This window comes from Sebastes umbrosus, chromosome 20 (genome assembly GCF_015220745.1).
Source record: "Sebastes umbrosus isolate fSebUmb1 chromosome 20, fSebUmb1.pri, whole genome shotgun sequence".
Taxonomy (NCBI): Eukaryota; Metazoa; Chordata; class Actinopteri; order Perciformes; family Sebastidae; genus Sebastes; species Sebastes umbrosus.
In genome coordinates, this window is record NC_051288.1 from 1,319,927 (window position 1) to 1,331,920 (window position 11,994).

The 11,994-nt window shown below is 42.9% G+C and overlaps 1 protein-coding gene across 1 annotated transcript; it reads left to right on the forward strand.

Annotated features, from left to right (window-relative positions):
• Nucleotides 1-4,535: 4,535 nt before the first annotated feature.
• On the forward strand, nt 4,536-9,230 carry adprm (ADP-ribose/CDP-alcohol diphosphatase, manganese-dependent). The gene is made up of 3 exons (XM_037754462.1): nt 4,536-5,351; nt 7,158-7,280; nt 7,507-9,230. The coding sequence occupies exons 1-3, from the start codon at nt 4,775-4,777 to the stop codon at nt 7,815-7,817; spliced, it is 1,011 nt and encodes a 336-aa protein (XP_037610390.1). The 5' UTR covers nt 4,536-4,774; the 3' UTR covers nt 7,818-9,230.
• The last annotated feature ends 2,764 nt before the right edge of the window (nt 9,231-11,994 follow it).

Consider the following 11,994-nt stretch of genomic DNA (forward strand, 5'->3'; position numbering starts at 1 on the left):
TTTTCAGTGTTTTCTTATGAAGATGTATGGCTGTAGCAAATGGATACTTTCCATTGCCTACTGTAATTAATTAGCATGGATGTATACAGTGTGTACCCTTGATACAGTGCAGTGCCCATCTGTGGCAATTTACAGAACACATTTTTCTTGAGTGAGAAGAAAAACTTTATCATAATAATGTAACCAAAAGGAAGAACTTCTTTTACAAGTATAACCATAGCACAGCAGCTGCAGGGCCAGTCTAAAGCCGTGGGCACACTGCCCGCATGAGGCTCGCGTGACGGCAGCGTCACGTCGTGGCTGCGTTAAGCCCACCTAGGGTGTTCACACTAGACACCAGTTAGCTGCCTGTCGGGAGCGTGTCAGCTACCTGTCAGCTCTGTTTCTGCTGCTGCTGACAGCCCTTTCTTTCTACATAGAGTTTGCCTTTTAATGGCCATTTAACTTCATGATAATTATAGTTTATATTTATTTTAGACGGAAAGGTTCAGAAACGTGTGGTAATTAGTAAATAATAGTAATAATCCACAATTAAAACTCCATACTGTATTCATTTATGATGCTTTCCAAGTCACTGCTTGTTCCACATCACTGTCCGGCACATATTTCAGAATAAAAGCCTCGTGTTAACAAATGAAGGAATTCTGTGCAAAGAAAACCCGCTTTAGGGCTTTTATTTCGAAATGAAAGCAGGAAGTGTTGATTTAAACCCCAAACGTTATCAATTTTTTGAGTTCCCAAAGTGACTGCGTGTTTCCACAGCACTGACTGCTCATATTTCAGAATAAAAGCCTCGTGTTAACAAATGAAGGGATTCTGACTATAGAAAAAACGCCTGAGGGCTTTTATTTTGAAATGAAAGCAGGAAGTGTCTCATCTCCGTAACATATTCTACAGATAAACCTCGAAACTGTAGTAAAGTCTTGCTGGTATGAAGTTAATATACAGTCACTAGATCACTTTCACTGTCCGTGACATATTCTACAGATGTCTAGACACGGAAACTGTGGTAATCTTGCTGGTATGATGTTCATATACAGTCACTAGATCACCTTCACTGTCCGTGACATATTCTACAGATGTCCAGACATGTAAACTACAGTAAAGTCTTGCTTGTATGATGTTAATATACAGTCACTAGATCCCTTTCACTGTCTGTGACATATTCTACAGATGTCTAGACATGTAAACTGTATTATGTAGCTGATATGATGTCCATATACTGTCAATAGATCACCTTCACTGTCTGTTGCTGCTGGGACACGCAGCTGAGACGCGAGAGGCGAGAGGCTCGTGTGTAAAATAGGCGACCCTTCTATTCTATAAAATAGACGCGCGTCTGACGCGGGCAGTGTGTCCACTCTAACCTGTTAACTTGGACGCCGAAATAAAAAACAACACGCCACGCGAGACTCACGCGAGCCTCAAGCGGGCAGTGTGTCCACCACTTAAGCCTTTTCTAAACAGATTCAGATTGAGGCTTCCTGAAGACCACCAAGCTCCAAGTAGCTCCTTGTTTAAATCAAGTCAAATTGTATTTGTATAGCTCCAAATCACAATACAAGTTATCTCATGGCACCTTTCATATAGCGCAGGTCAAGACCGTACTCTATCATTTAGAGACCCAACATTCCCCCTTGAGCAAGCAGTGCAACAGCGGCAAGGAAAAACTCCTCTTTAACAGGAAGAACCCTAGAACAGAACTTATTACTTAACATGCTTCAGACCAGAGATTTGCTGAGAACTGCAAATCTACCAGACCCAGCTAGGAGTCCCTTCCTATTCTCATCCATCATTCTGTTCAATGCACTCCACACAGAGTAACAGTTAATAAAAACTGTGAATTCAGTGACAATGTGAGGAAATAGGCTGAGAACATAGGCTAGACTTTATCATATCTGTTGCATGCATGTTGTCTAGAGTTTTAAAAGCTTTTTTTTTTTTTTTGTAGCTGCTGAGAAATCCATTCTTACGGAGCCCCCTAGACCCCTAGGAGAAAATTTGTATTATCTCGTTCCCTCGAGTTAGTAACTCGTTCCCTCGGGTTAGTAACTCGTTCCTTCGAGTTAGGTATCTCGTTCCCTCGAGTTAGTAACTCGTTCCCTCGAGTTATCATCAATGGTCTCTTCCTGATTATACTTATTAAGACATTTTGATGGCACTACACTTTACAAAAGTGAAGTTAATGAATATTTTTGCCAAAATTATGCAAAAGCATAAGTGTTGTAGTACAACTATGAGGAGACCATTGATGTGTGAAGTGATTTTGGTGGTACTACACTGTATAATACTGAAGTTATTGAATATTTTTCTCTTTTCGGCGTTGCATTTTGTAGATGGTCCCTGACCACTCGTCTCACCGCCGGCTGCACATAGAGACCAATGTTATGTGTTGATTAAAATGAGGTTGTAGCTCGCTGTCTACCTCACTACGGTTAGAAAGAGCCGTTGTTTGTGTTTTAACAACGTTTTAGTTATGAGTTATTGATCCGGGAAGTTTGAATCTGTTAATATCTTTCCAACTTTACCGAAGTACATCATCTAGGGGGGTCCGTACATCAGCAATGTGTGGACAGTCAGGAATGATTGGAAGAAGTGCACTATGAAGTAACTCGAGGGAATGAGTTACTAACTTGAGGGAACGAGATACCTAACTCGAGGGAACGAGATACTAACTTGAGGGAACGAGATACTAACTCGAGGGAACGAGATACCTAACTTGAGGGAATGAGATACCTAACTCGAGGGAACAAGATACTAACTCGAGGGAACGAGATACCTAACTCGAGGGAACGAGTTACTAACTCGAGGGAACGAGATACTAACTCAAGGGAACGAGATACCTAACTCGAGGGAACGAGTTACTAACTTGAGGGAACGGCTTAATAAAAATTTTGAACACTCCAAAGTTGGGCTAACTTGTAGTGAGGAAAAACTGGCACGGCCATTTTCAAATGGGTCCCTTGACCTCTGACCTCCAGATATGTGAATGAAAATGGGTTCTATAAAATTGCATATTGGGGTCCCTAAACAGTCTAGAATTCTATAAATTGGGTATCACTATAAAGCTGAGACTCTGGTGGATCCAATGAGCCCAACTGTATTCATGTGTGATGATGCTAGTCCTCATAGGAGACATTTCATTGTAATGAGACCATTTTTTTTAAACTTGACCTCCCTGTATAAAATGACCTGTGGTGACCTCTAGGATAATCACAGCCTCATGAAACTTTACAGCCACTAACTAGAGACCTAGAGCATTCAGAGGATGGATGGATCAAACTAGAGACCTAGAGCATTCAGAGGATGGATGGATCAAAGTAGAGACCTAGAGCATTCAGAGGATGGATGGATCAAACTAGAGACCTAGAGCATTCAGAGGATGGATGGATCAAACTAGAGACCTAGAGCATTCAGAGGATGGATGGATCAAACTAGAGACCTAGAGCACTCAGAGGATGGATGGATCAAACTATAGACCTAGAGCATTTAGAGGATGGATGGATCAAACTAGAGACCTAGAGCATTCAGAGGATGGATGGATCAGACCAGAGACCTAGAGCATTCAGAGGATGGATGGATCAAACTAGACCTAGAGCATTCAGAGGATGGATGGATCAGACTAGAGACCTAGAGCATTCAGAGGATGGATGGATCAAACTAGAGACCTAGAGCATTCAGAGGATGGATGGATCAAACTAGAGACTTAGAGCATTCAGACGATGGATGGATCAAACTAGAGACCTAGAGCATTCAGAGGATGGATGGATCAGACTAGAGACCTAGAGCATTTAGAGGATGGATGGATCAAACTAGAGACCTAGAGCATTCAGAGGATGGATGGCTTTCCTAGACAAGCTACATTGACAATAAGGGGGTTTCTGAGCAGTTTACACAACAGAAGTGCTCGCCATCTAATCGCCAAAAAAGACGAAATCCCTCAAAAAGTTTTTGATCCCAAATCACAGCATGGCTTTTTCTATGGTGTTCCTCAAGGTCTTGGTGTCTTAATGTGGTATTTTGAAGGATTATTGATCATTTTTACTAATTCTCCAGTGGTATAAAATGGTTAAATTTAGCACCAAATCTGTGTAACAAATGGTATCAACCCCAAAAATTGCTGCAACAATTTATGAGACATAATAGAGCATGGAGATGATCATCATATACTTCTATCATTATGTTATAAACCCTTATACACTTTCACTATCATTTTAAATAATTAATTCATGTTTATTTCTGATTTATGACTAGAACAGCTTGACACACAGTGCTGAGCTGCATCTCAGATTAATCTTCAGGTTTCCAGCTTTCAGATGATGTACACTACTTCTACTGTTGACCTGCTATCTCCCCCTAAAGACCACCTGTACCCACCTAAACAAGACTAAAACGGGTCTATGGTGGGTGTCAGAGGGTTAATGAACAAGTTACGTCTGAAAACGGAAGCTTATTTTACTCGACTATATCACTTGTTCTCAATATACGGTCTTTCTAACAGCATTATTTTGAAGGATCCAACCGGAAGTCATTGCTCTTATTGTTGTATTGTCGTCTTCCTGTCCTGACAGCAGCAGAGCAGCTGGAGCAGCAGGCTACGTCATGCTGTCTGTCATGGTGGAACATGATAGATGAAGTTCATCAGTCCACCTGACAGCCTGGCAGCCTGGCTGCACTTCATCACGTGTACCGGTTGAGAGGGTACCGGTACCGGAGCCGGTTAGTGTTTCCTGGATACACTCGGATATCAGTTATTCCGAAGACAACATCGAGAATGGAGGACTCTCCTCAGCAGCCGCCGCTGTTCACTGTGGGTGTGATCGCGGACATCCAGTACGCGGACAGCGAGGACGGATACAACTACCAGCGGACCCGGAGACGGTACTACCGGAGCAGCCTGCAGCTGCTGAGACAAGCCCTGGACAGCTGGTCCGAGTCCGCTGTCAAACTGGAGTTCATCCTCCAGCTGGGAGACATCATCGACGGCTCCAACAAGCGGCGGGACGCCTCTGATCGAGCCCTGGACACCGTACTGACAGAGTTCCGCTCCGGATCCGGATCCGGCTCCAGCCCCGTGGAGGTCCTCCATGTGTGGGGCAACCACGAGTTCTATAACTTCAGTAGGAGCTCGCTGCTGCTGTCAGAGCTCAACAGCACCCTGGGCACCGACAGGAGCCGCAGGGGGGACATCTACGCCTTCCAGGTCAGCCCGGTCCCCGGGTTCACCTTCATTGTACTGGATGCTTATGATGTGAGCCTGCTGGGCAGAGAGGAGTCCAGTGATCAGTACAGAGAGGCTATGGACCTGATCAAACAGTACAACAACAACGAGGATCTCAACTGTCCCCCAGGTATGAGGGCTGCTCACTACTCACAGTGTTATTGTATATGATGCTAATGTATAATACAATATCATTCTTCAGCACAATGTATTGTACATTGAAGCCATAGCTCACAACAGGCTCTGGTATGTGAATATATCAGGTCAGGTCAGGTCAGGTCAGGTCGCCCCATAGCTGTGATCTAATCACAACACATCACTGTGAGATATTGCTTTCAGAAAACGGCCCTCAAGTATGGTAATATGAAATTTATAGACACATTTCAATTTAAGTATTTTTTTAAATAAATAAATAATAATGTAATGCAATCACTGAGAAACTGCCCAGCGTCAGTAGGGGGACATTGATAAGGGAGGTGTGTTGCTGGGCGTGGCGAAGATGTTAACTTTCTCCGGTCCTGCATCAGGGGCCTCATTTAAAACCATTGCGTGCGTACAGAAAAGGGCTTGAAATGTTAAGCATGAATTGGGATTTAGAAAATAAACTGATGAGGAAATGTGTGTACATTTAAGGAACCGACCCGTGCGTATGCACATTATGGAGGAGTGGGAAATTGGCGACAGATGGTGCGGTGGTGAATTGAAGCCAGCTTTTAGAAATGAACAGTGAGTAGGGTCTGGTACCGTTCACATTTGAATGGATGGACGACATGACAGCTCCCCAGAGGTGAAGCCAAAACAGCTGGATCGCCCCCTGGTGGCTGGCTGCAGTATAGGGCATTAGTCCCGCCTCCCCCATGTTCGTGGATGGGATGTGGGCCAAACTAAAAGGTCAAAGTACACGTCAAATACATTTTCCCCAAAGATGTTTTTTTGTCATTTTAGGTAGATCTTATCACGCCGATGTATGTTAAAGTTTGCTTTTAATTAGTTATTTTGATGCTATAAAAATGGGGTGAGACTTCATGATTGGCAGCTGTGAGTCTCTCCCTCTGACAAGCTGCGGCCGTGCTCGGCTCGCGATTGGTTGGGGTGTGTGTTTGGGAGGGACCTCGACAGCATGGTTCCACTGCCCGATCATTGCTGTTCAGACTCTGGCTCCAGATAATGTCAAAATCTCATGATGACAGCTCCCATATCCAGGATATTTTGGCTTCACCTCTGTGGAGTGAGAGGAAGTGGAGACGCGTCGTTCATCTTTATATTCTGTACAGTCCATGCTGCGGCTCAAACACTCTCACCCAGATGTGCTCTCGGCTACCGAAATTTGGCACTGCTTGATTTAATGTGAATCAGTGGTACCTTTAAAATGATTGAAATAAATGACTAGTACTGGTTACTGTATGAAGGATGATGATTGAAATGAATGACTAGTAATGGTTACTGTTTGAAGGATGATGATTGAAATGAATGACTAGTACTGGATACTGTTTGAAGGATGATGATTGAAATGAATGCCTAGTACTGGTTACTGTATGAAGGATGATGATTGAAATGAATGACTAGTACTGGATACTGTATGAAGCGCGTGCATGTTCCCCTGCTCGTTTGGTGGGAGGGGCTTATGACAGAGAGGGGAGAGAGGAGAGCTGCAGGATGAGGGCTGTATTTCTAAATTCTGGTGTTTTTTTTGCTTTTTCTCCCTGAAAACTGCCTACCCTGGGGTACCACTTGAATTACAACATGCTGAAGGGTTATTTATTTTTGCTCAATAAGGCCCATAATAAACTGCCTCTCCCAGCTTTAAATGGACCACTCTAGGTTTGATCATCCAATGAATTCATTAATTTGCATGTTTTATTACGCTTTAGCCATTTCACAGCCACCAGGGTGACTGACAGTGAAGATCAAGTAGATAATGATGTTGTTGTTTCAGTGTCGGAGGGCCTGCAGCAGAGGTTCACTATGTTCAACGGTGGGTTCAGTAAGGACCAGCTGGACTGGCTAGATTCTGTTCTGACCTCGGCCGATGAGAAACGTGAAAGAGTCACAATTGTCAGTAAGTAAAACCTGTCGCTTTAATTTTTTACTTTTTTTCTTCCAAGAGGAGTCAGTAAATATGTAATGTAAAAACTCTTCCATTTCTAGACTAAACAAATAAACCAATTTATAGATTAATTTAAAATGAACATTAGTTGCAGCCTGTGAAATATGTTGTGTGAATCATCTGCTGTCCTGCAGCTGTACCAGTTCAAAGCAATCTAAACATTTGTTTTCCTGCCCAGGTCACCTCCCCGTTCACCCCCGCTCCACAGACGCCATGTGCCTCGCCTGGAACTTCGATGAGCTTCTGGCCATCATACGGTCCCACAGCAGCGTGGTGTGTTTCATGGCTGGACACGACCACGACGGCGGATACTACCAGGATAAAGACACGGGAGTGCACCACCTGACATTAGAGGGGGTGATTGAGACTCCACCTGACAGCAACGCCTTCGGCACGGTCTCTGTGTACGAGGACAGGATGGTGCTGAAAGGGAACGGGAGGATCAAAGATCGAGTGTTGCTGTTTCCATGCCAACGTGACACATCATAGGGCAACGTGACATATGCTGGAAATAAGATTCATACACTACTGAAGCTGTCATGGCAATATTTAGAGGTTTAGAGAGGTATATTCTGGACTGGGACATTTAGAGGATGTTTGTTACATTCTCTGGAGAAGTCAGGGAATTTTATATGGCTCACTTTAGTTGACAGATCATCTTCCATCCCACAGGATAAGGCTTTCCATGTTTTTCTCAGATGAAAAACATTCACAAATGCACACACTCCAGTAATGGAAGTACTATAACTTTCCATACTTTTAGTTATATTAAAGGCCAAGGTGGGAATATTTTCAAATGTGAAGTACTGACAACTATTACAGAAACACAGACCGGAGCATATGTGGGTCTGTTGTGCAATGTAGTAACAGATTTGATGGGTGCAGTGTATTGCTAACTATAACTGATATATTACCCCGTTTTCAGGTGAGAAGATAAGTGCAAATCTGTATGACTTACAATGTAAAACAATACAACGAATAATAAAAATCTACCTGCAGTACTTGCACCTCTGTGCTCAGCTAAATGTCTCAGTGACATCTCTGGCATTTCCTGCCGCATTCATGTTACATGGGAAAGTTGTGGATACCAGCCTTCTATCACTTGAGTTTTACACTTGAATATCACTTGAGGTTGGATTATGAACCCCAACTTTGACATCACTCCGGACACCGTGGTAGTGCATTAACACTATGGAGAATCTGCTTGCAGATGACAATGTGGTGATAAATCATGCCAATAACTGCATATTGCTTTGTGTGAGAAAAAATAATCCTGTATTCATTCAAAATCCGGCAACCCAGCACCTTCCTGCAGGGTTGTGCGGAGTTGTGCAGAGTTATTTGTGTTTTAGAACGTCACCGCCTTGAAAAAATCAGAAAATAATGTTTAATTTCTCTGATTTGCTGTGAAGAAGTAATCCCTTTTAACTATATAAAAATGTGATAAACAACGATAAAAGTATTAATCCTATAACTTTGTTTTTACTATTGAAACAGCATATATTCCTAGTGCAGCTGTATAGACCCCAGTGCTGTAATACTCACACTGGCCGCTGTAACTCACAGCTCTAATGACGTAACGCAAACGAACTTCAAGTCGCATCATAGCTGTGTAGAAAAAGATGCCACCCCAAGAGGCCCAAAAAAGGACATCTCTAACTTAACGGATGGCAGAGGAGGACGAGTTTATGCTGATTTGTAGGCTAGTTTGACGGCGACCAGTAGAAGTGGAGAACGTAAATTTCATGATGACAAGATAAGAAGGATGTGTCCTTTGTTTCAAGTATATACCCATATGATGTTAAGCTAGCGGTCAGTCGTGTTCCGGATCGGCTCGGGTTTGATTGTGTTTTGTCTTCTGATTTTTAAAACACAATAAAACTCTATTTTTCTTGCAACATACTTGTACAGCATCAAGTGATTCATTTGAGTAACCTGTGTTGACTTTCTGACACTATTAGAATTGAACATTGAATAACATTGAGCTGTGATCTCAGCCGTCTAGGCCCAAGGCCTGAGATTTCCAGATTCAACAGCTGCTTTGTTCTCACTAACGCCGCTCCCTCTCTTCAGTCACTCTATAGCTCGCTCCACCATCGCTGATCTCTCTCTCTCTCTCTCCCTCTCGTTGAGCTGAGGACGAGGGGCCAACATTGAATGCTGTGTGTTTACAAACACCAACTGACAACTGTTACATATTATACCTTTGCGTAATCAATAATTTGACACAAAAATGGTCCGCCAGAGTCCGAGTTCAGAACTGCCTCCATAGCAATGGTCTGCTATAAAGAAATAACAGACATTATAACACCATGACTGTCCAATCAGAATCGAGTATTCAAAAACGCTGTGTTATATGAACTGGATACCGGACCCCAAGATGGCACCTATTTAGTCCAATAAGAATTGCTTGCCTGGCGCATAGGCCAAAGAGGATTTATAGCTTCCGGGTATGCGGTCCAGTGAATATGAGCAGTAGTGTTTCTCCTGCTGGCCTCGCGGAAAGTTTTATAGATATCAATCAATCAAAAATTCATATTAGAAATAGTCATAATTGACCTTGTTTGCAGTTCGAGATGTCCTGTCAACAGTTTTACAGCCGTCTCTTTTACAATGCGAGTGGCCACTGGAAGAAAAGGAAGCAAGGCTGAGCGGCGGCACCGTATCCAGGGTACATCCCAATTCTCTTAATTGTCATTTCCTCGCTCCTCGCTTGAACCAAAAGTTCTGGTGCACCATCTGAACCATCTTAAAGACCGTCCCAAAGCTCTTATTTCTGCACGGAGGACCGAGGATCGAGGAGGGATCTCTGAGGAGCGAGGATGCACGAGAATATCCTTCACAGAAGTCTTTTACCAACCGACACGCCCCCTTATTGGATATCAGTTACTGATTGGACGCTGCTGCTGATAGACACGCCCCTTATTGGATATCAGTTACTGATTGGACGCTGCTGCCGACCGGACTGATCTGATAACTTTACCTCTCAACATCAGTGGAGTTTCATATCGGAGTGAAGACAGATCACAGAGTGAACGTTTTATATTTTAGTTGTCTTCTGATTCACCATCTAGTTATAATCTGTGTTAACTGAAGCTCTGAACAGCAGCAGAAGGACCTGCAATATCTCTCCTTCACACACCGGCAGTGAAGCAGCCTGTCACTGAAAGAGCTTTAGAACACCTGACAAACGGGTCTAAAACAACTTTCTGCATTTATTAGAATGATGTCTTTTCATGATCTGTTATTTCCACCGTTAACTTTTGTTAATGATACTATTAAAGTCCGAGAGAGAAGGAGAGTCTGTCTGTCAGCAACAAACACCTTTTACATCATTTATCCTCATTTCCATTCAGTCACATGAGGTTGATAATTCCTGAATGTCAGGTTTGATATGAGTTATATAATTTACATTTTCCCTCAAACATTCAGCCTAATAAATAATGTCCAGTATTCAAAAGACACCATAGTCATATTCTGGGTTATTAAATAATGAATTCACAATCAGAACATCAATAACTACAGATGCTAATAATGAATAAATAATATAAAGATATTGTGCCAGTAGAGATGGTTCCTGGTCCTCTAAGCAGGACTCAGTCCACAGTAGAAATACAGACTGCAGCTGTTATTCATGTGCAGGTGTTTGTTAAACAAGTAACAGACTACAGAGAGGAAACACTGCTGCTCTGCCACTGAGAAGAAATGAGTGTCTTTATTATTGCTCTGTGCGCAGGATTCGGGGAAGTGTGTGAGGTTTTTATATGTTGTTTTTATGAGACGTGTATATGACCACATGAATTTCCCCTTGTGGAATAATAAAGTTGACCTTTGACCTTTGATTAGCATTAGATCAGTTCAGACACAAACTCCATCTAAAGTCTCTACAGCTGTTAAAGCCGACTGACAGCTGATCCAGCTGTGATCAGCTGCTGCTGTCATCAGAAACGGACGTCGCTTCACGTGGCGCTTCAGAGGAAACGATGTCTCATTTCTCTTAAAACGTATTTCCTCGTTTCCTCTGTCCTCACATGGTTTCTTTGCATCTCTCCATGCTTCCCTGGTGGGAGGGACAAAGACGCAAGTGAGGGAAACGTGGATGCAATTATGAGAATTGGGATGTACTCCAGGGCTTATTATACATCCATGGAGCAGGTCCTTTTCCACAGAGTCAGCCATGTTGCACCAACATGTTTCTAGAGTAGCCCACAACGGACAAACCAAACACTGGCTCTAGAGAGAGCCTTTCATGTTTTTACGTAACCTGAAGGCCACCGTTGTTCTCTGACACGCCTGTAAAGGGAAGGGTGAGCGGAGGGGTGTTCAGTTGGTTGCCATGTACAATCTCACCACTACATGCCACTAAATCCTACACACTGCTCCTTTAACTCAAAGTCAATTTACTAGCTTTTTCTGGAGTTACCTAGGTTTGGAATTGTAGGTAGTTTATGGCATTCTCTTGTATAGCCTGACATGACAACTGAGCATACTCCATCCACTGACGAAGACACATGGGATGTGGTTGAAACCTCAGATTTACCTAGTAACTGGACCTGGAGTTAAGGTTATTTTGTCAAACTACTATTTTAAAAGATCAAGAATGAACTCTCATTCTAAATGCTCTCTTTGACTTGATGACATCTAACAGTGACAAGAATACAACTGT

What these genes read in the sequence shown, in the direction of transcription:
- adprm (XM_037754462.1), top strand. Translation starts at nt 4,775, where the DNA reads ATGGAGGACTCTCCTCAGCAGCCGCCGCTGTTCACTGTGGGTGTGATC. An exon ending in GGATCTCAACTGTCCCCCAG is followed by an intron (nt 5,352 to 7,157) that starts GTATGAGGGCTG and finishes TTGTTGTTTCAG; the next exon opens with TGTCGGAGGGCCTGCAGCAG. An exon ending in TGAAAGAGTCACAATTGTCA is followed by an intron (nt 7,281 to 7,506) that starts GTAAGTAAAACC and finishes TTTCCTGCCCAG; the next exon opens with GTCACCTCCCCGTTCACCCC.